At 34.9% G+C, this 23,461-nt stretch overlaps 1 protein-coding gene across 14 annotated transcripts in view; it reads right to left on the bottom strand.

Annotated features, from left to right (window-relative positions):
- Positions 1-284: 284 nt before the first annotated feature.
- Positions 285-23,461, bottom strand: part of LOC119071060 — a 31,080-nt gene continuing 7,903 nt past the window's right edge. Inside the window, exons 2-19 of one of the 14 annotated variants that reach the window (XM_037175680.1) lie at positions 22,426-22,912; positions 20,710-20,892; positions 20,513-20,635; positions 12,193-12,294; positions 11,947-12,126; positions 11,794-11,870; positions 11,511-11,646; positions 11,093-11,307; positions 10,735-11,027; positions 10,140-10,255; positions 8,795-8,818; positions 7,064-7,249; positions 5,876-6,185; positions 5,622-5,775; positions 5,433-5,540; positions 4,404-4,556; positions 3,897-4,084; positions 285-1,944 (exon numbers count right to left, since the gene is read on the bottom strand). In XM_037175680.1, coding sequence (XP_037031575.1) covers positions 4,048-4,084; positions 4,404-4,556; positions 5,433-5,540; positions 5,622-5,775; positions 5,876-6,185; positions 7,064-7,249; positions 8,795-8,818; positions 10,140-10,255; positions 10,735-11,027; positions 11,093-11,307; positions 11,511-11,646; positions 11,794-11,870; positions 11,947-12,126; positions 12,193-12,294; positions 20,513-20,635; positions 20,710-20,892; positions 22,426-22,683 — 2,655 coding nt within the window. In that variant the 5' untranslated portion in view covers positions 22,684-22,912 and the 3' untranslated portion in view covers positions 285-1,944; positions 3,897-4,047. The remainder of the gene's footprint in view (positions 1,945-3,896; positions 4,085-4,403; positions 4,557-5,432; positions 5,541-5,621; positions 5,776-5,875; positions 6,186-7,063; positions 7,250-8,794; positions 8,819-10,139; positions 10,256-10,734; positions 11,028-11,092; positions 11,308-11,510; positions 11,647-11,793; positions 11,871-11,946; positions 12,127-12,192; positions 12,295-20,512; positions 20,636-20,709; positions 20,893-22,425; positions 22,913-23,461) is intronic. The other 13 variants (XM_037175693.1, XM_037175684.1, XM_037175679.1 and 10 more) reach the window with 13 other exon arrangements.

Here is a 23,461-nt window from a genome sequence, read left to right as displayed (position 1 = left end):
GTGTTATACGAACTATTTTTAAACAAAACAAAAACTTCCAATCATTGCTTTTTACACAGCTTTGCAGATAGTAAAACTCGATCATCAAATCGTGATTCGATTATTATTATTTTTATTTAAAAACTGAAAGTGAAATTGCTTTACACAGTGAACAAAGCATTAGTGCCGTAATTTGCATAAAAAACTATTTCGAAAAATAGAACAAGAAAATTCTTTTGTTATATTTTTGGAAATAGTTGTTTATGCAAATTATGGCAGTTTACTGTTGTGACAACGACACGAATTTTGTTTTGTTTCATATCCGTTTTTTTTTTACAAAAAAACTTGTTATATTGTTCTTAGGCACGACTTTTAATTTAAGAAAAAGAAAAAAATATAAAACTGTTAATTCGTTAAGGCCTTACTTGTGTGTCGCTAAATAATGTCGAAGATAAAAAAGGACCATTCTGAAAACGATTTCCGTAAAAGATACAAATACAGCATACAGCAATCACCAACTACATATTACAAAGTGTATAACCAATAAAAAAACATCGATTTTCCAATGCAAAATTATACAAAATTTATAATAATTCATTTCCATCATTATCTTTATTGCATACCAATATCCAATGTCCACTTAAACGAAACCAACATAATTCGAAATTCACATCTTTTCTTTTACCGAAAAACACTTTTCACCAAAACTTAAAGTTTATTTTTCAATCACACACAGACAACTATAAAAACCAATCCACCCCTCATCGTGCTTTTAATTAAGTTTAAATCTGTGAAAGTCTTAAATCAATAAAACGAAAATTACGAAAAAAAGGAAAGGAAGGTCATGTTCGATCAGATCTTGTGTCTCGTTTACTGAGAGCGAAATGAATAGTGAAATTTACGTTATTCGAGCGTGTTGTATTAGGGAACATTTTTAGAAGTCAATTTCCCAGTTTTAATAGTTCCTGGTACATGTCAAATGACTGATCTTCGAGTAAACATCTAAATTCACAGATTCAGATACACCATACCATAGTAGAACATTTCATACTTTTGGGAATATCCACAGAGCTCGCCCCACTTTTTTTCGAGAATTTTTACTACCATCCATTGCTTTGAGAGCCAAATCTCCCATCGAGATTCTGACATCCATCAAAAGTCAGACCTCCTATTAAGAGTTAGATCTGTTTGAGAGTCAGATCTCTCATCGAGAGTCAAATCTCCCATCGAGATTCCGACATTCATCGAGAGTCCGACATTCATCGAGAGTCCGACATTCATTGAGAGTCCGACATCCATCGAGTCGATAGTCCGACATCCATCGAGAGTCCAATATCCATCGAGAGCTAGAGCTCCCACTGAGAGTCACACTTCCCACATCCCATCTCCAGGCCTACTATCGAGAGACGAGTGGATTTGTGGGACACATAAATTTTAGTCGTACTTCTAAAGGAAATTTTTTTGATCCAAGCCGAATGAATGTGAGGTCATTGAAAATAGAAGGTTTTTTACTCAAAAACGATATTGATCTGTGAAGACTTGAACTCACGTTGTTGAAAATATAATTCATTCGAGTTCAGAGTGATGGTTCGGACAGTAAACAATATTCGAAACAAATAATTACCACCAACATTGCGTATTTCATACCAGAAACGTTATCTCTTCACGATTTCCTTAAAAAAAATTGAAAAACTAATTCAGAGTGTCATCGATATTTTTCTTATTACTTAGAGCTAATTCATTTCTTCTTCTTCTTCATTTTTTTTTTCGTGTATCAAAGACATAGACAAAGAGAGATGTATATATATCATAGAGTTAGAAAGAGATTATTTAAGTAAATATTCATAACATAGAGTTAAAACTATGATGAGGTCTAGTGTTACAATAATAATGTTGCAGATTTTAGAAATCCATTCTTAAGTTTTTCGTATGCTTCTTTCAGCGGCAGCAGAATTTAATTTTGACCTGTAAGAATTTTGTTCATTAGTATTCAACATATTTAATCAAAAATGCTTTTTTTATTGAACTTTGAGCTTGGTTAGTATATATTTTCAAAATGTAAACGGCAAACCAAATTTATTAAAATAACTAATCTAATCATTCGAACATGAAATTGCTTTGGTTAATTTGTTTTAGCCGCGTTTTCCGTATTTCTTTCGAGGTAAGAAGCGACATAACATTTTGTGATAAAGCAAAGCATTAGAAAGGTGGCGGAAAATTCTATCAAATCGAGCCTGATTTTGTCACTCATCATTGAATGATAACGGAAAGTAGTTTTCTTAGAGGTGAGTGGGCAGCCCAAAACGTCGGTAGCACAAAGTGCACAAGTAGAACTGAAATGTTTGTGAATTTCATTGGACAGTCAACCATGGGCATGTCGACCATTTTTAATGAGAAAAAGCTACGCCTCGGGCCGGGCGGTATACTAATTTAATTTGTCCACTCAACTCTAGTTTTCTTTTGCTCAGACGATTCAATTTTATTTTATTCAATTTTCTCAAAATTTATTACACCTGAATGCTTTGCTGTTCAGTGTTCGTAATGAATGTAACGTTTGGTTCTTTAAGAGTTACCCAGATTCTTTACCAGTATCAATCTTTCTACGCGACCGATCAACACTCCGTTTGACTTCGATCAAGTTAAAAAAATCTTAATGAACATAAGTAAATTTAGATTTAAATCGCTACAGAGAAGAAGGACGAATGTCTTATATTCAGTGTGAAGCAGGATACCATTAGATTAGTGGTTAATGACGATGTTGCTTGTTAAACAAACTCATTCTATTTGAAATATAGTTAAAATAGCACGCGTTTTAGGTCTACTATTGGCGAAATCAGTTGTTTTTTTCGGTTAATAATAAAGCACAGTTCATACGATAGTTTGGTATTAAATGAAAGGACGAAAAATGAAATACGTGCAGCGTTACCAATTTAAACGTTTCTTGCACTCTTTTAACATTTTACAGACTTTGTCGAGTCTACGACTTCTTTTGATCGAAGCTCTTGCCTTGCGGATTCATAGCAAATCTTCTACTTCTTTAGTTTTAACATAGATTTGAAAATTAAAGACCATGTCAGCCAAAGCTCATCTTTATTTGTGTTGTTGTCACTGTCGGTAACAGATGAAATTATTATTGTAGAGGATGCAATGTTGAAAACGGTGGCGCCTTTTAAATACTGTATACCGCTAATTCAACCGCAACGAAAGAAGGAGAAACGTTTTTTTTTTAAATATTTTTTGTAGTCGGCCCGAAGGGGAAAAACTAAAAATTTGGAACCACGCACGTAATATACTATTAGATTTAGGGCTTATTGTACTACAAGCCATGACGTTTTACCAGCTCAAAAGTTTCTAAATTATTTTCTGGGAAATGCTAGAAATCTGTTATCGACAGAAACAACAAAAATAAGCGTTTAGGTCTTGGTAATATTGAATTATGTAGTAAAATGTTTGCTTAAACTAATGATGTAAAAGATTTTGTCGATGATTTCGAATCAAAGATGGTGCGAGACATTAAACAAAAGAAGTAGTAGATTTAATGATTATTTATACATCGGAATAAGATTGTCGTTGCTAAAAAGTTTAAATATTTACATAAGCGCAGGACCTTTTCATGCTGATATTTCTTGTACATTTCGCTGTTGCAGTTCGAATTTTAAAAGTCAAAGGAAAGGGCAAACAAATTTCCGCCAAAATTTGCATAATGGACTAAGGGAAAATCTTTTGTGCAGAATTTTCACTAAGGCTCTTATATGCAAATTATGTCAGATTTGATTTGGTTGTAATTATTAGCAAAACTTATTTCATTCAGGAAATTATTTTTTATTTTTATTTTTTTTAAATGCATTTGTAAAAGCGCTTTCAAAAACAACATGTAAAAAAAGCTCAGTCGAACACATAATATCCCGTAAGCTTACCCCAATTATGACGATTAACATTTTGTGTAAACAATTTTTTTTAGAGAGAAGAATATCAAATTTTTCGATTTTAAGTTGAGTGTTGGTGAAGAAGCATTTTATTTTTGGTTTTTTATTTTTTTTAATGTTTTTGATTGTTGTGCGGAAATTATTACAAATTACTATCAGACAGCATTGGTAGCGATGACCTTTCGAAATAAGAAACAAATTAATTTCAACGAAACGACCAAACTAAAAAAAAATTTAACAAAGAGGGGTACACAGAGTACACAGAATGGATTTGGTTAATTTTGATTTTATGTTGATGAAATGGTATGTTGCATTCGACAAATTACTGGTGCTAAATTGAATTCATGAATAGAACGGCACTAGCAAACCATCAACCATACATTTTGTATCCAATCAAAATTAATAAACTCAAATCATATCACCATTTCGAGTGTGAATCGAATTTACTTTTCTAATTTTAAATCATTAAAAAGAGGATGAAACATTCGGCATACTTACAATTCCATTGATAAAACCGTTGGATTTGTACATGCTTGTGGTACTCTAACATGACATTGCTTGTGACATTTTGTCATACAATCTCGGCATTCGTAGCCTTGCTTTCCTGGACGGCGAGGTATTGAACGGTTACAAACATCACATGTAAGCCCACTAAAATAGAAAAAGTTTTTATCAGTTTGAATATGATGAAGATTGGGACTGATTCACGGCGCGTTTTAAACGAATGCCTCTTCGGAAGCTTCTATTCCAATGAGGGGTCTTCAAAAACTACGTAAAGTTACAAGCTCCATTTTCTAGATGCCCCCTGCCCACGTAACTTATGAACGGCCCCTGAGATCTTGGTCATCAAAGCAAACGTTGTCATACTCAATAACTTTTAAAAATCCACATTCGTGCCAGGCTTAGACGACCAGTGGTGTAAGGGGATTATGCAGGAGAGAAAGCCCATAAAAAAGTCGGCTGCCGGCGACAAGACAGGTGGAGTGGAGAAGGAGTATGAACCTCACTTGTGACATCTCGAAATGACCTAATTGGGATCAAAGCATATAAACCACTGAAGGTAATGTTAAGCAGCAAGACGAAACGGAACCCAATTTTTCGGTGAAGTCGAGTGCAGCGTACGTTCGATTTTATTGGAGCAATTTCAATTTCAATAGGAGGACGTTTGTGACCACCCTTTTGATCTGAAAGACAATTCAATATGTCTTTCGACGTTTTGCATTAAAATGTAGTTCTAAAAGGCCATTTCTCATTAGGTTATAACGACAGTGGCACAATGCTCTAAGAACACTATATCAATTCTCACACGAACAGGTCTAGCGAATCATAATTGAAATGACTTTGCACTGAAACTGGGATTGCTATTTTCACAAAACAAAAAGTGTTGCAGTGACGAAAAAGGAGATTTCGACAATTAGGGTAAATCCCTAATTCACACATCGTTCAAACGTGCCTTGCTAAATTTTCAAGATTTCCCATTCGTAAAAATTTTCGCCAATCCTTCTATATATGTCTCTGAACACTTACCCGCTCAAGTGCTTTGCTACAAACGTATGATCATTATAGATGTGTAGCTTAGTACCTTTGCGTCGCCATCGCGGTCTTTGTGCAACAGCTAACGGTACTAAGAAGTGTCTGTGAATACCGAAAAGAAATTACCGATTATAATTGTCGATGTATTACGAATCCATATTCCAATAACAATTTCGAACCAACCTTTTGACACCATTTTCAATTGTTTCCAAAACCAATGTCGATGCCTCATGGACATATGTTTTTGTACTAGCACTGGAGAAACCTGAGATTGCTGACGACTCTGAAAGTGAGGATCGTCTTGATTGGTCTAAAGTTGGAACAACTAATCTTGGTCCTAATTTTACACATTACGAGTTGAGCAAACACATCAATGTAAACAATAAACGACCATCAATACATTAGCGCTACGTGAATATGAAATAATTTGTCGTTACCTGCCGATGTATTATTCGAATTTAATCCGCCACGATCGGCCGAAACCGATCGCAGCTGTGCGTTCGGATTGTCCGCATCAATCGGTATCATACCACGGTCCACTGATTTAGCACGACTTTTCGAACGGCCGAGACGACGTTTCAGTGTACCGAAAAAGTCTCGCTTCTTTCTGGTGCGTCCGCGATCGTCTAGATTCGGATCGTTACCATTGTCGGTTATCACATAATTTGACTGATTGTCTCTGGGCAGTGAATGATTGTAACCATTTGTTTGATGCATTGGCGATGATTGGGCAACTGGCTCACCTGGCTGTTTAATTATAGCGAAGAATACTGAATGATAGTTTCGGAAATGATCTTAATAAAATAAAATGGAATGAGACACTTGGTACTGTGCATTATGTAAGGATCTATCGACTGGTGGTGGCTCTACGAACTTCTGCCATTTTTTATTTTTTAAATTAAAACTTTACTCTCTTCTGGGCTCTTATTTAACTGCTTCGCCTCCAGAATGGCATTCATTGCCTTTTTATGGCCATATACATTGCCTACCTTTGTTCAAATGCAATAAAATATTCCCAAGTGACTACTTGCACCCTAGTCTAAAAAGTACTATTTGCTTGACTATTTGCCCCCGAGTACAAATAGTCTATTACTCTTTGTACCCGGGTTGACTGCAAATAATCTGATGGCCTAACAGTTAAATATTTCGTCAGGAGCAACTTGAATCTTCCTTGTACAAAGTGGACTAACAATTGAGTGTTTCGTCAGAATCAACTTGAATACTTGAATTTTAGACTATTTGCACCCCACCTGAGTGCAAATAGTGTATATGGGGCTTCTTGAAGCTGAGTGCAAATAGCATCTACCAAAACCCTTAGATGTGTTAAAGTAAGATGCTATCGACACAGAGAGCACATAAATATGGAGGATCGTTACGTGCAAAGATTCCTAGGTTAGACATAAAAGAAGATATTTGCATGCTCCTATTTCTCTCATCAGACATAAAATACGTGGGTCTTACTGTTACGCAATCTGTGTTATTGTTATAAAACACACCAAACACTGACCAACAAAATAACCTACCTTACACTAGTCAAAATCATCGGGTGTTTGTGACAGTGAATTGAGTGCGAAGATAAAACAAAATCAAAGAAAAAACAAAAAAACAATTCCAAGACAACGTACCACTTCAGATGCAGTTCCATTTTCCAATACTTCCACATCAGCAGTAATGATTGATGAATCATTTGTGTCATCAAGCAATTCGCCATCATTAACTGGACTGCCGACATTGGCAACCAATGAATTATTGTCTTGAGTCACGTCCACAGACTCATCAACTTGTATTTGACCATCTTGGTTCAACTCAACCTGAGATTGTTTCGGTTAGTGATTTGTTAATTCAATTCAAAATCACGAAAATACAAAATGGAAAAGCGTAATTAGTGCTGCTGTGAGGTATACGAAATGAAATTGTTAAATCTTTGAACCGTTACAATACAAAATTTATGCTTCATTGAGTTGCTAAGTGAACTTTATTTAATTAATCGAGTAGAACTGACGCACAATCATAGACGTGTATAACACGTGCATGACAGTTAATTTTGCTGTTGTGGTTTTATTGCAAGATCACAATGTAATTTAAAATGATGTTTCGTTCGTTACACTCAGCAGCAACTGTAATTACGAATTTTAATTATTACTCAGCACCAAGTTTTATTAATACTTTACAGAACAAACCACAAGCAATTAAATTTGTTGGATTTCTTTTTGTTGTAAAACTAAAAAAAACTAAATTGGTGAGTTCATCGAAAGTTAGTATGATTTTCGGTCAGGGCTGTCTTAAGGGAATGGGGATGGGGATGAAGATTATTATTTTATTAAATGCACTGGAACAGGTCACGTTCCTAGTACAGCCAAAAAAATCACCAAATCATCGTGGCGAGGTGAATTTTTTTGTATGAAAATTGGAAGAATTCTGAAAATTTCGAACAATCCTAAAAACTCCTAAAAAATTGTTCAGAATTTTTCCGAAACTTATTCATAAAATTTTCTAATAAAAATTCCTAGAAATAAGCCCTAGGGTGGCATATCACATCTTTTGATAATATATGTTGCGCCATCAGTAGGTTTAATTTATTGGGAATTTTTATTCGGAATATGAGAATATTCTGTGAGAGTGGGTTCTACAAAAATTCTGAATGTTTTTTCACTACTTTTAGAATTATTCGGAATATTCAGTTTTTTTTTAAATATTTAAGTTCCCAATAATAAGGCCTGGTCACCCTACATCCATGCCTGCGTGACCTCCCAAGTTTACAGCCTTGATTCTAATTATAAATTTTACGCATTCCAGTTTTGAAGTAGCTACTTTCATGTTTTGCCAATCAATAGGAAAATACTAAATGTGAGATTGTCAAAGACGAGTCGACGGCGAGTTATGTATTGCCCTTTTAATATTGTTAAAGTAAATATTTTACGATCGTCACCACATTTCGAGACTTGTTAGACTGGTTAGAAATAGCTACTTCAAGTGTTACAATTAGTTTAAAGCACTGATGCTTTCATGCACTTGTCAGACTTTTGAAGTAATTGCTAAAAATCCTAAAGAAAATTTTCCTTTCAAAAATTTTGCAATTACTCTAGGTGTGTAACCCGCTGCGGGTTCTGGTGCTTTCAAAAACTTTTAAGACGCTAATTTTCATTTTAAAGTCGGGATTCGACCTATTTGAGGCTGGACACCGAAAAAATATTTTTGTTGGAATGTATCGATAGTGTTGCAAAAGTAAACTCACAAGGACATTCAATTCAAGATTCGACTAAAATAAAAATCATGTAAAGCCGCCATGGCCGCAAATAAATACCTTTGCCGATGAATTCACCTTTAAATGTGTAAAGTGTAAAAATTATAATTACCGTGTAATAAAATGGCCGATCTTTCTAAAATGAAATTAAAAAGAAAAGAAAAACGATAGTAAAATGTGCGAATTAATAAAAGAAACAAAAAAATTTGTCTTTTATGGAAAATTGTGAGTGCTTCCCCGCTTCTGTGTAATAGGTCTTTTTATACCTTCTACGCCAATAAATAAAATATAGAAATTTAAAGAAAAACAAAAGATGTTTCTGTTCTAAATTTCAATTGTTTTGTATACGCTATGCAGAGTACATTTTCGTGAATACATAATTCGTTGTCTATATAATTGAACCGTAAAAAACTAGCAAATGCGAAAACGTTGCCATTGTTTTAGACAACATAAAATTGTGCCCAAATTGATCATGACATTGACGTTCCTACAACATTAAATTCAACCTTGCCCGTTGAAAATTGCTTGTTTGCTTGGCAATAATTTTTGAAATCGTCACGAGATATTACTTCTGAGAAATGTGAATATCGTGGGAATGGTCCGCACTGGCCGTGTGGGTTGTTAGGGCGAATACAGAAGAGCCCGTTGCCATTTTTACTGGCGCCTCATTCGATTAAAATTTGCGGTATTTACTTAAAGAGCTATCACGAGCGAAACACTCATCTAGCCTATTTCAGCCACTTTGGATCTGATTCTACATACAGTCGGCGACTTTGAAATAAGTGACGCATTTCATTACAGCTGTTTTTCAGAGACGCATTTTGTTTCAGCTGTTTTTTTTAGCTGATCCACTTTTGTGGAACAGCTGAAACAAAATGTGTCACTTTTTACAGTTTGGTTTATCAAGAATTTACTCGAAGTGACTGATGAGATCTTAAGGGTTTTTCTTCTTGTATTTGAGCCAAGATGTAAGCTCTATATATATTCAACACATACAAGATTCAGTCTTAAAACCATCTGTTTGATATTTATCGACGAGAAGTTAAATGTTAAGAACAGTGTATCAGATCTCCTTCCGAAATCTAGGCACATCATCTGTTATCAACGACACAACGACAACAAAAATAAACGATGACCTCTAGCTACAGTCGTTCTTTATAGCAAAAAAATGCTAAAACGAATGAAGCGATAGATTTCGTTTCAATCTTTCAAAAAATAATAATTCGATCAATTGAAGTAATAGATTCGATAGATATACTTTTAATTATAGTAAGTAAATTGAACAGAGAGATTTATAGAAATATAAAACAATAACATAACAACAACCATTCAGACAACCATGCACTTCAATTTTCCATATATCGATTATAACAATAATTTGCTACCCAATTTACCCTTTCTACCCATTTCCTTATTAATTAAAATTTTGTAAAATGAAACAATAAAAATGTCCTTACTCGTTGCACGCTATGAATGATTAATGTGCTTCTACTGGGATTTGCGCTAGACGTTAATGCACCGCCTTCGATAGCCTTAACGGCCGTATCGGCTAAATCCTGTCCGTTTTGATAGCCTAAAAGAAAGTGTTTATATGAATATTGAATGTGGTGACGAAGACAGTCTTTAATGAGATTTGAATGGAAGTATAACTTATGACTGAACGTTTTGTGGTGATTTGTTTTCGAAAACAAAAAAAAAGCTGAATAAACGAGAACGTAAAGAAAAGTCTCGGTAAAACGTTTCGAAATATTAAACTTTGTATTTGAGTAAAATTACAACAATATTGGTGCCGTTGGAGACAAAAGACTGATTTGCAAGAACATATTCGACTCTTCTGTGTTCGTTCAGCACCCAACAAAAAAACTCATAATTTTTACATTTATGCAACAAAAATCTAGGCAGTCAACTTCCCAACATTTGCTGTTCACCATAGGGCAATTTTTGAAGAAATTCATGAAAAGCAAAAAAATCTTCTCCAAAAATTGTGCCCGACGTCCAGCCACTTTAAACTTTCATTCAAATTTCAGTAATTAAAATTGGTGAATAAATAACCATTGACAACAGCCGGATTGGTTATCTTCAGTGCTTCCTTGAATTTGTATGGTCTCCGTCCAGCCGGCACTTCTGCACCTTCGATAAACACAAATTCAACGGTAATAGCGCCACTAACACTTTCCGTTTCGTACGGGCGAGGTTGTAATGTTAATATCTGTGATGATGCCGGTCCCACCGCCAATTCATCAATTCCAACCAGACCTAATCCCAAAAATTTCGGTGGATCGGTGCCATTAGCTGGACGATCGTAAATTTCGAACAATATTTCGGCAGATTGTTCTGATAGGTCGCTAGGTATACATTTGGATTCGTTTAGCTTGTTAAATTGCTGCAATCGCGGGGACATGATACTTACAACAAGAAATGTTCGTCCCAAAATGGTGTCGTTCCTTGTCTGGCACCAGTTTGGTTTTTCTGTGGCGGTTCATCCATTTCGATGACACAATATGGATCGTTGGCAGTTGTTAGTCCCTCACCTTTGACTACTTTAACCAATAATCGTCGCCCGGATGGAACAGCGGTCACTGGAGATTCTTGTGCTTGCAGTGGATTCAAATGTTCCATGTTGTGCTAAATTTATTAAATTTAAAGTTAGAGAATAAGAGTCGCTACTACAACATAGTGTACAACTACAGATAGCGGAAAGAAATGTAGCGCCGATCAAACTGATCAAAATGAACTAATCTTTTGAGCTTTGAGCAAGGCTTTTAGGTCAAATTAGTGTCTTTAATGTGAAACGAAAAAAGCAACACGGTTCTCATTCCATGTCTCACCGCTAACGAATCGTAATGTATTGGTAAATTTACTGGTATTTCTGGTGGATCCATTTCGACAGCTCGTGGACAAGTTGAGTATATTGAAAAGTCAACTGGGTATATCGTATCTCGGATGGTGGTCGTTAAAATTTCACTGAAAAATTATTTATGAATTTTCCTTACTAAATAAATTGCTCACAGGACCGGTCTGATCGAACAGGCAGTCTACGAATTCTGATCTTTTTTACATTTTCGAATTTTCCATGGCCAGTCCGATCAACGACTCACACAACAGACTTACTTGATAACCTCCTGTAGTTGTTTCTCATCTTGATCAAGTGTTTTAATTGCTCCAACACTATTAAGAGTAATGCGAATCTGTGTAAAACAAAATTAAAAATTAAAAACCGATTGCACAGCAACAGCGGTTCCCATTCGAAAAACCAACACTTACATCTGGAAAACCTTCGACTCGCATATCTCCTTTTAATGTATTATAGCTAAGTGCAATGCTTAAACGTGCACGAATTCGTGAAATTGTTGCTTTGTAGTGCGATGTTTCGACTTTGCCAGCTTTCTGTCTGAACGTTTTGATTTGCAGCACTGGCGTTGCTTCACAGTCTAATGTTATTGTCTGAAGACGATAAATTCCACGGTGCATTTTCGAGTGTGAGTTATTGCGAATGAATAGTTTACTTACCATTTCACTGGGCTGTGTGTCCAGGCTCTCACAGTAAATGTTTGATAGATTTGGCGGAGGGCTTTCTGGCAGGACTCGAACTATTTCTACAGCTACTCCTGTCTGAAATCGAAACAAATTTTCATTATTATGCGCCCTTGACAACAGCAACGACATTTTTGTTTTCAATTTTTGTTTTCATATTCTCTTCGTATCCTGGTTAACATTCGCGTCCAATTGATTGGACAATACGCTAATTACACGCATCAACCTATAACATGAGAAATCCCAAATTTAATTTGATCAAACAAAAACCGAAAGAAATTTTGAACCTCGCTATGTTTGGAAGAAGTATAATTTCATCGACCGACGTTCGAGTCATCATCGTAAGACATTAAAAAGTCACATTGACCTTAATTTGGCCGCTCGGCTTAATAGGTTTGTTTAATAATTAATTTTAAATTGGTGTAATCAATAGAGAATTAATTAACTTATTAAAAGGAAATTATGAGTGTGATAGTATAGCCACACAAGACACTCTATTGTCATTAGTATATTGTATTGTATATATTGAGGTGGCAGTTAATCACTTCATAAATTTAATGTTTTATTATCACACCTAAGTGGGTACAACGTTGGAAGCACTATAAGCATTGAGGCATTTGAAAGAAGAAGGTATATAATATTACTGGGACTGCAGTCTATATGTTTCACGTTTCTTAATTTATTTTTTATTTATTTATTTTTGCTATTCTTGACAACACTTTGATTCTATTTGAAGAAGAATTTTTGGTGTGGCATAGGTTAAGATGTCGATCTGATGCTAATGTGAGGGTTATGAAATAACTATTGTCTTATATGAATTGCCAATTTCTAGTTTGACGTGCATGTTAAGTTTGTAAGTCGGTTGACATTATGTGAGTGTGAGCTGAAAATGTAGGCATTACCGGGAAACTATGAAACTCAAATTTTAATATTTCTTTGCGTTTAATAAAAATCCCAACAAAAACATCTAAAGAGAAAAGAGTGGCGCAGCCTTTTTGTTTCAACTTATTTAAAAAAATGGTGTTGCTCTAGGTGACGTTTTTAGCTTCGACGGTGAAAAAATTAACATCACTTATTAAAAATTCTCCTTAAAAAGTCATTTGTTATCGACAATAACAACAATAATCGGCGAGCGCCGGCTTATCATCACTTATATAGCAAAATGATCCTTTCTGTTAAACTATTGAAGTAAAAGACTTTGGGTCAAACACTAGGAATTATCATGAGCAAAGGAAGTAAAAGATTTGATGAAATATAATCAATACTGAATCACTTTGCAGATTTTAAATTTGGACAGTATTTCTCAAAGGATTGGGTGTAAAACTCTGTTGCACTTTGTAATTTTTTGCGAAGAGGTAGAGCCTATTATTTGTAATTTGAATTACCGAATTTACCGTTGAAATTACCGAAATTAACTATAATTGATTTACTGCCAAAATTACCGATTTTAATTTTAGGTAATTTGGTCAGAAAATTAGGTAAACTAGGACCGCTAGTCTAGGTTAGTATGGATTTTCTTAGATATCGAAATGACACGTCAATAAATAATCTGGTGTGGATAAACGGTAAAAATAAGCGATGAACTCTGGATAATTTGATCTTTTTAATAGTAAAATGTCGAATGTATGGTTACGACTAAAGAAGTATCAGATTTTCTAACAATGGGTTGTGATTTTCGCCATTTTAAGAAGAAGAAGAATGACGTTTCAGGTCTATGACGCTCAGTAAACACATAATTTGTGAAACTATTTATGTTTCAGGCATGTCGTATACGTTGAATAAATTGGTTTATTGAGTCTATATCTCAATTTCAATAGATCATTGAAGTGAAAAATCAAAAAGAAAATGTTGACATTGGCGCTGGCGATCAGTTTCGACGGTCAAACCATGAACTTTCATCACAACGCATCTGTTGAGAATGCTATGATCAATAAAAGTGCCGGACTGGCCCTATGGGCGTTCGGACGATTCCCGAATGGCTTTTCGATTTGTGTATGGATAAGGGGCAACGAAGGGCATTTTCAACAATTTCTTCATACAACGCCCGAAGGGCTTTTTTGAGCCAGTCCGGCACTGACTGGACTAAGTAACTGTAGGCTGGATTACTAAGTGCGATTTTATTCACCTAGTTGATGTTATTTTAATGACTATTTTGAAATGAGTTTAAAGTGTTTCCCTCTACTCTAAACGATGCAACCGGCACAAGGCCTTGGATAACATTTTATTATCGATAATTGTTTCCAACGTTTTCATTTTAAACTCTTGCGGAATATGTAACCGTACAACTGCTACCTATATAAAAACAAACCTCACCAAACCAGAGCTGCCACGGGCACCGCGAGTGCGACTCAATAATCATTTACTTATCACAATTAATTCGTGTTACACAAATTTCGTGAAACAAAAATAGACTGCTCCAGAAACCAATAAATAGATCAGTCGCTAAAAATATACGCGTAATTATGCACACATACACGGCGGTTTTAAGGTTAAATGTTTGGGCAAATATTCCAAATGAGTCGACGATGTTTCGTCGTATGAACATTTTTACAATACCTATTCGATACGTAGACGAGCAGACGATCAAATTACCTTGCTCATGATATTGAAAAAAAAACGTATTTATGTTGGCTTATTGCATAAGCATATACAAGATATGAAAAAAGATACATGTACATTATGCCTATGCTGTGCTTATAAAATTGGTGTAAATGTTTCGGTTTTTTCTGGTGTATAATGTTAAAGTTACATTTAGCCGAAATGCCAATGACATCATTCTTACAACATTTTACCTCAACTGTATACGCTATGAATACGCTATTTTCGTATGTTTAAAAAGAAAAAAACTTCGCAGCGTTCTTATTTGTGGGGAAAGGAAACCAATGCAATAACCGTATATTACGTCACACTTAATTCTCTTTTCGTTTTTAATGAAATCGCGTTTCTTTCGGTCATCAAATTTGGCAGAATGGCTTCGTAATTTATTGGAGTTTTTTTTTTGTTGTTTCGTGAAATGGTTAGATAGGAGGAGGTTTCAGTTGTGCTGGAAACAAAATAAATTTCTAAAATTTGGTCATATAGAAAATAGAGAAAAATCTAACAATTTTCAGAATCACGGGAAAGCTTTTGTTTCTGTTGACTGTTGACGAAATCAATGTATTATGTGATTCTTCACAGTGTTGATCCTTCTTTCTTCTCCTTCAGCATGTAAAATCATTGATATAGCAAGAAATAAAATTAAAAAGCGACGGCGGCGTAGGTTCTATTAACCTCGTCTTCGCCTCGGATCAAAAAACTTTACACGAAAATCGACATGAAATCGGCAAGTTTGAGGTTTGGGGAACGAGCCGAAGGCGAGTGAAGTATTCACACAAGCCAAATCTTGTACAGACACCTAGAGCCTAATAAAGAACTTTGCACTCGATGCCATAAATAATCATTACGTGCTATCGGGCTTAAGAAGAGATTGAATTATAGAAAGTACGGATATGGTCGCATCTAACATGTTAAATAGAATGTTCTCTCAAAACAGATGTTACAGAGAAATTCGTCTTCAAATATAAATCCCATACAAAACAACGACAAAAGATGGACACAACATATTGGAATTATATATTTTTCATATCGATTCACCAAACTAACAAAAAAAGCAAAAGGCCACTGTAGGCGACTTGTACCCGTATTTGATTATCTCGACAAATTACAATATTGTATTTATTTGGACGGACATTAAGTTCATATAAAGAGCAAGCATATATAAATTATAGAGGCTATGTATTCGTGATAAAATTACTGTTCGATCGGTTACGTCAGTTAGAAGTTTAATCATCATCAAAGAGTAACCAAAATATTTAAATATTTTGTACATAAACGGGAAAGAGTTACAGTCATTTTTGATAGGTTATGACGATACAATCGAATTCAATTAAGTCTCAAAACTTGTAGGTTTCATTGAAAACGACCATAGTTTAGGTTCACTGTGGTAAAATGTCTTTTTTCCAAACTAAGGCTTGTAAGACAGATAAGATCTGGTCGACCTGACAAAACTGATACGAAAATTGAGTTTGACCTGTATTTTCCCACCAAATCCACGCATTCGTGCAACACCGGCATGTGTCCATTGCGAAAAGTATGTAAAAAAAAATTTAGGCCAACGAGTCAAACTGATAACTGTTAGGGCTTAGTAATCAGTTTAGTTCAGTAATCCCGGGTCAGAATGTTTAACAATCTTAAAGTCGACCTGAACCGGTAATCCTTATTACAAAATTGATATGACGATATGAGTGACAACCATCGAACTTGGAGCTGAATTAATTTAAACTTGTTTGCAACGTCTTACAGACAGTATCCTCTGTTATCGACTGTTAAATGATTGCAGGAATAAACTACAAGTTTGAGAAAGAAATGAAGTAAAAGATTTGAAATAAAATGTGGCACATAAACATCTGAAATGACTTCATTTTTGCTCGTCTCGTTGGTCGAGTTGGATAGGCGCTGGATTTATAAACCAGAGGTTGCTAGTTCAAGCCCAGCTGTAGACAACATGAGCAAAAATGCTTTCACTTCAGATTTTGATGTCTAGTATGTTTCACTTAATAAAAGATTTGAAATCAATATCTGGAAAATACTATCGAAAATACTTAGAACAAATGCCGTAATATATTCAATAGCATAACTGCTGATATGCTTGACGTCAGTGAATGGTTAATTCGGTATTGAGCACTTTTGTCTTCACAACATTTCACGATTTGTGTTACGATGGTTTTAGTGCTATAAAACGAGGGACACCATGGATCATTTACTCATTATACCCATTTTTCGGATAACCAAGCCAAGAAACCAAAAATAACAGAATTGTTTGTCATTGAGGCCGTTAAAGAAATGCTTTGGTTCTAGGACAGATCTTAATTTATTTCAGATTATTGTGCAGACCGACCAAATCATTATTTGTTATCTACAGCGACAACAAAAATAAACGATGAACTCTGGTTAATGTCATCTTATATAAGGAAATATCGGTCAAAATACACGAAGTAAAAGATTTTATTGAAAACAACTTCGAACAAAAGATGTAACAGATTCGATGTGCCTTTGCCGTATGTGAAAGGTTAGGAAATTAGCTGATTGAGTTCAGAATAATTGTAAAAAAGTCTTTCTGTTTGTATATTTAGAACCTTTTTCGTCATGTTTATTCAAATCAGCTAATTGAAATTCAAATATGCGTTGCATATTGACAAAATGATTTTAAACGAACAATGACTCAACTGTTGAATGTGTGTGCACATTCATTGATTCATTAAACTTTAAAAAAAAGTCTGTTAGAAATTACATCATTTCACTCAGACAAAAAAAAAACGCAGAAACAGAAATATCAATTGCGTTCTCATCAAGCAGCCTCTATGTGTTAGCAATTAACAAAAAGATTTTAAAATAATAAAAAAAACGAATTGCCTTTTTACTCATTGATCCATGAATGTTATTTTTATTATGACATCGAGTTATTTTAAGAACATGGATTTGATTAGGTTCTTCTTTCATGTGTAATTATAAATGTGGCATATTATTCACAGGAAATTCGTCTATAGCGGAATATTATCTTGTTTAGACGTAGACATATCAGCTGAATGAATTCGGAATTATATACTTTACGCACATAACGGTTTTGTAATAAATGATTGATCATCAAATTTATCGGTCTGAATTTATCATAATTAATTGTTGGCATAAACTGTTTATTGGGATATAATGATACCGAACGCAGAATATTGTGTGAGAAGAAAAAATCATGCCGCGTGAGTAATTAGTAATGCGGTAGACTACGACTTCGTTTGTGCTAGATATAAAATCAAAAAGACGACACATCTGTTATCGTCAGCGTCAAACAAATAGACCATGGATTCAAGTTTGCTTGTTATTTAACAAAATGCAATAATCAAACAATTGAAGTAAAAGATGCTAAATAGAAGCTAATAGTAATAGAAGCTAAAATTTCGAGTTTTCGGCCTCTACCAAAAAACTTCTTTGGGATTTTTGCTGGCTATATCAGTCTTATTCTACTAATTGGAGTCCAATGCAACAGAAACAAATAAAATCCGGAAGAAGTTTGTCGGAAAAGTCTTCTTGGTGTGTCGTCAAAGTTCGCCGACTATGAAAAATTGAGTGGATCTTGAACTTGAAAATTCGTAAATTTATCAGGAAAATGATTCAATTTTTGCTCAAGTGGGCTTAAATTCCTGGGAATGTTGTAGGCTATCCAGAACAGAAAAGTTTTTGAAAATAATCTGAGAAACGTTTGAGCCGTGAGTGTGTGTTTGGCCTAAAATTGGGGCAAAATGGCTCAATTGAGAAAATCGAATTTTTGAAATATGCACGAAAAATGTTATTTTTGATTCATTTAATTGAACGTGGTCACTTTTCGATCAAAAAATTTAAAATCGAAGATTTTTTTACAATTTTCCAAAAATTCGATTTTCTCAGTTGAGGCACTTTGCCCCAATTTTAGGGGCACTCACGACACAAACGTTTCTCAGAAGATTGTCAAAAACGGTTCTGTTCTGGATAGCCTACAACATTCCCAGGAATTTAAGCAGGGTTTCAGTTTAAGCACACTTGAGCAAAAATTGAATCATTTTCCTGATAAATTTACGAATTTTCAAGTTCAAGATCCACTCAATTTTTCATAGTCAGCGAACTTTGACGACTCACGAAGAAGACTTTTCCGACAAACTTCTTCCGGGTTTTATTTGTTTCTGTTGCATTGGACTCCAATTAGTAGAATAAGGCTGATATAGCCAGCAAAAATCTCAAAGAGGTTTTTTGGTAGGTCGAAATATGTGGGAGGCTGAAAACTCGAAATTTTAGCTTCTATGATTTGTCGCAAGTTGTAAATGATTTTTTCAAAATTTTAAAAATCGATTTTTGACATCTAGGGACGATAACAATTTTTTGTGGACTACGCCAGTCTCGATCCTTTATCCATTGCACACCCCTAATTGGCAATCACTAATGCTCTCAGGCACGCCACCGAACTATGAGACATGGGGCCGAATCCGACCTCATCTCGATTATCAAACTTTCACCGTTCATTTAACGTCAAATTACTTTGGGTACTACATAAACAACGTTTCGTCTTTACATCCTTTCGACCACAATGCCTATGAAACTGCGGCCGTGTGAAGCTACGTCATTTTACTGTGTGTGTTGCGCACAATGTGTAAATGTATATCATCAATCTGACGCATTTACGGGAGGCCGAGATAGACTATGAGAGAGTGCTCGGTTGGTTGGCGATTTGTGCCTTCGGTTGCTTTTGGTGTGTGTTGGTAAAGTGATACTGTTATGAGATTTAGACAATCTCAAAGAACCTAAAAACACTGATAGAAGGAGGATGTCGCACAAAAATTGCGAGATCAACACCTCGAGTCATTTTTGACAGTAGAGCCTATTTTTAAGAATTTCAATTCTAAAAAAATTTGAAAATTAAATTCGGAAAAATCCCAAAACTATTTTTTAAGGAATTTTTCGGAATTTTCAGAATTTTCACAATTAAAATTTTCAAAAATAAAGGTCTGTTTGGCATTTCAAAGAAATTTCTTTGCTGAGTAAATTTTCTGATCGTCTTTTCTACTTATTATATATTAACCTTTTGGACGGGGTCTCGTAGCTCTGTCACGAATAAAATGCCATTAGCGAACCAGATTCTTAGAATGTCATTAGTACATGTAAATACCAAACGGCAATCAACCAACCTCAATGACGAAATCAGATAAAATAGTCATTTCGCGCACCAATTGTTACCGGTCGTATCAGATGAACATTTTATCTTTGAACAATAACAGGAACGAGCCATAATTTTGAATATATTTTTTAACAAAAATCATTTCGAATAGAAAAAAAATTGCATTCAATTTGGGATTGCATCACTGTCTATTTTCGGATTCGCTGTGTAAATGCGTTATACGAATTTCAACACTATTTTCAGATTGGAGATAAACATTTTTAGTTTTATTTGATTTGCATTTTTCGAATATTGAAGTGTTAAATATGTTGAACTGCACATTAACCTATGTCCAATAGAACTCAATATTTTTCAATTAAATTATTTTTAGTTTAATGTGGCCGAGAGTGGTAGAAAAGTCTTTGTGAATCAAATGGATGTGAGTTCATCGTTATAAGAACAAGAACGTGTCTTTCAATCATATCACTTAAATATAAAATTACGTTTCGTTCAATGAAAATTCCGCTCAAGTAAATCTAAAAACAAAACAAAAAAATGAAGAAACAAAACCAATCTTACCGATTCAACTGTTTTCTTCGTGTTTTCGTTCAGCGTCGTTACCCATGACTGCAATAATTCATTTACAATCACCAAATCGCTGTACAACCATCGAAACACCTGACTTGTCCATGTCACCGACGACTGCAAGTGCACCGTTATAATTAACTTGTGTTTTTCATCTGCTATTGTTATACGAATCGAATTATGCAACTTACACTTTCGGGTCCAACCACATTTGATGGCGGTGGAATCGAGCGCAGAGGTTTCCTCAACTCTGGCCCGGGACTCTTACGCGATAAACGTTTTCTTGATGATAGATCGATACTGCCAGATCGAGAAGTTGGTTTCACAATACCTTTACTACCAGGTGCTAATGATTTGGCAGCCAAGTCAAGTCCCTTTTGATTGAAATAAAAAGTTTTTTTTTAGATTGAAGATATTTTTGATTTATTTGATTTTATTAGAATTAGGAGACACTTTAAATTAGCATAGGAACGACACAGAGTGTATCGTCAATTGTATTCCACTGTACATTTTAGGAGTGATTGAGTTTAGGAGAGATTGATTTTAGGAGCGATTGAATTTAATAGTGATTTAGCTTAGGAGTGATTATGCTTAGGAGTAATTGAATTTAGAAGCGATTGAGTTTAGGAGTAATTGAATTTAGGGGTGATTGAGTTTAAGAGTGATTGGGCTCAGGAGTGATTGTGCTTAGGAGTAATTGAATTTAGTGGTGATTGAGTTTAAGAGTGATTGGGCTCAGTAGTGATTGTGATTAGGGGTAATTGAATTTAGGAGTGATTGAGTTTAGGAGTAATTGACGCCGTAAGTGCGGTCGAAATTCAAAATGGAAAGTACGTAATACTTTCTAAAGCAGTGGCTTTAATAAACACCTAACAACAATTGGCAAACGATCAGACCCTAGCTGTGAGCTGTGTGGGCATGAAGCAGAGACCGCAGAGCACTTCCTCTGCTGGTGTCCGGCATTCATAAATAACAGAAGGAAATATCTGGGTAACTATACCATCTTGTACAACCAGATAAAGAACTTTCACCCACAGGATATCCTGAACTACATTTTTAGTACAGGGAGATTCACCACAGATAGTAACTCATAAACTCAAAAATTATAGCGAGCACAATGGGCCCAACGGAGGCCTCCGTGCGCGACCCTTAATAACCAAATAGGGGCAGCTATCTTAATAAAAAAAAAAAAAAGCAGTGTCAATAGTGATTGGGCTCAGTAGTGATTGGGTTTATAAGTTATTGTGTTTAAGAGTGATCGAGTGTAGGAAGATTGACTTTAAGAGTGGCTTAGTTTAGGTGTAACTGAGTTTGTGAATGATTGAATTTAGGAGTGATTGAGTTTAGGGAAGATTGATTTTAGAAGCGATTGAATTTAATAGTGATTGAGTTTTGGAGTGATTAAGTTTAGTAGTGATAGAGTTTAGTAGCAATTTAGCTTAGGAATAATTGAATTTAGTAGCGATAGAGTTTAGGAGTAGTTGAGTTTAGAGGTGACTGAGTTTAAGAGTGATTGGGCTCAGGAGTGATTGGGTTTATAATAAGTGATTGTGTTTAAGAGTGAGTTTGTGAATGATTGAATTTAGGAGTGATTGAGTTAAGGAACCATTGACTTGAAATCGTAGAGTATTCATTCACGGTCATAGATCGACAAATTTCGATTAGTCCACCTTGCAAAATTGATTAATTGCTTTTCTTCTTTCGATTGTCTAGTTCCCGGAAAGATTGCATCCGAAAGGACAGAGAAAATTTTTAAGATTTAAAGAAGGTGAATAAAAATCGTAAACCCTCTTAGGTCTCTTAGGTGCTACGATAGACGGCCCCATAATAATTATAAAAAACAATCAACCCAAAGTTTACAGAAACTGAATAAAATATTGAAAGTCCGCATAAAGCTCAATATTTACCTTGATATCCTTGCTGGCCGATAACTCTTTCAGCTCCGTTTTGCGTAGCTTCTCGCTGGGACTAGTTCCTATTTTGCTCGTATCCGGGACGTTGCCCTTCTTCACATATTTATTATATAAAAATTTACACAGCCACACAAGGAATAGGGCCAATACGGCCCAAGCAAATATCAACATTGCTAAAGTGTCCATTGTTAAGTCACCCACACCTTCAAAACTGCAGATATAGTCATCGATTTGATCTGCAAGATCTGCCATTATATTTATTTATATTCACCATAATTCCTAGATTCGTTTTTAGAAAATTACGACTTTGCACAACATTTATTTGTTACACTTTTCCACTTTTTCTTTCTTTTTCTCTGTTTTATTTTTATTCACCAATTTTCTTCTTATAATTTATTTATTTAACGTCTCTTTCCGTCAATCACACACACACTCTCTCTCTCTTTCTCTCGGTTTTATGTTGTTTTTGCTGTGATCTTCACTGCAAATTATTAATTTCGTTTTTTATTTATCAAAATTAAATTTTCGTTTTGTTGACAACTTAATTTTATCAAGTCAAATTAATTAAAAACATTTCGATTTTGTTTATGCTTAATAGAGGGCAATCACGATTCGCCGTTTTGTTGTGCATCAATAAAAAATCCACAGTCTAGCCAAAAAAAGCGACTTAATGAAATTGCATAAAGTGGCCGACGAATAAAGTTTTCACCCGAAAATAAAAATATAAAATTCTGACTGTGTGTATACACAGACGTACTGTGTGACAGCAGGTAGCTATGTCTCATCTATGTATCACTCATTTAATGAGAGAAACATTGAGAGTATTTAAGCAATGAACAGGAGTTAGATGGGAATTTCTAAATTTTGGTTTTGGGAGCGTTCATAAATGACGTCCACTTTTCTCAGTGTTGCCGTCAGAATTGCCCGCCCCATCAAGACTGTAAACTTTGGGGAGGTCTAGCAGATACAGATACGCGGAAGACACACACAAAATTTGACATTTTCATACATTTTCGTAGAAGATGGATTC

Source organism: Bradysia coprophila (assembly GCF_014529535.1).
Source record: "Bradysia coprophila strain Holo2 chromosome IV unlocalized genomic scaffold, BU_Bcop_v1 contig_106, whole genome shotgun sequence".
NCBI lineage: Eukaryota > Metazoa > Arthropoda > Insecta > Diptera > Sciaridae > Bradysia > Bradysia coprophila.
This window is presented reverse-complemented; position numbering and strand designations above follow the sequence as displayed.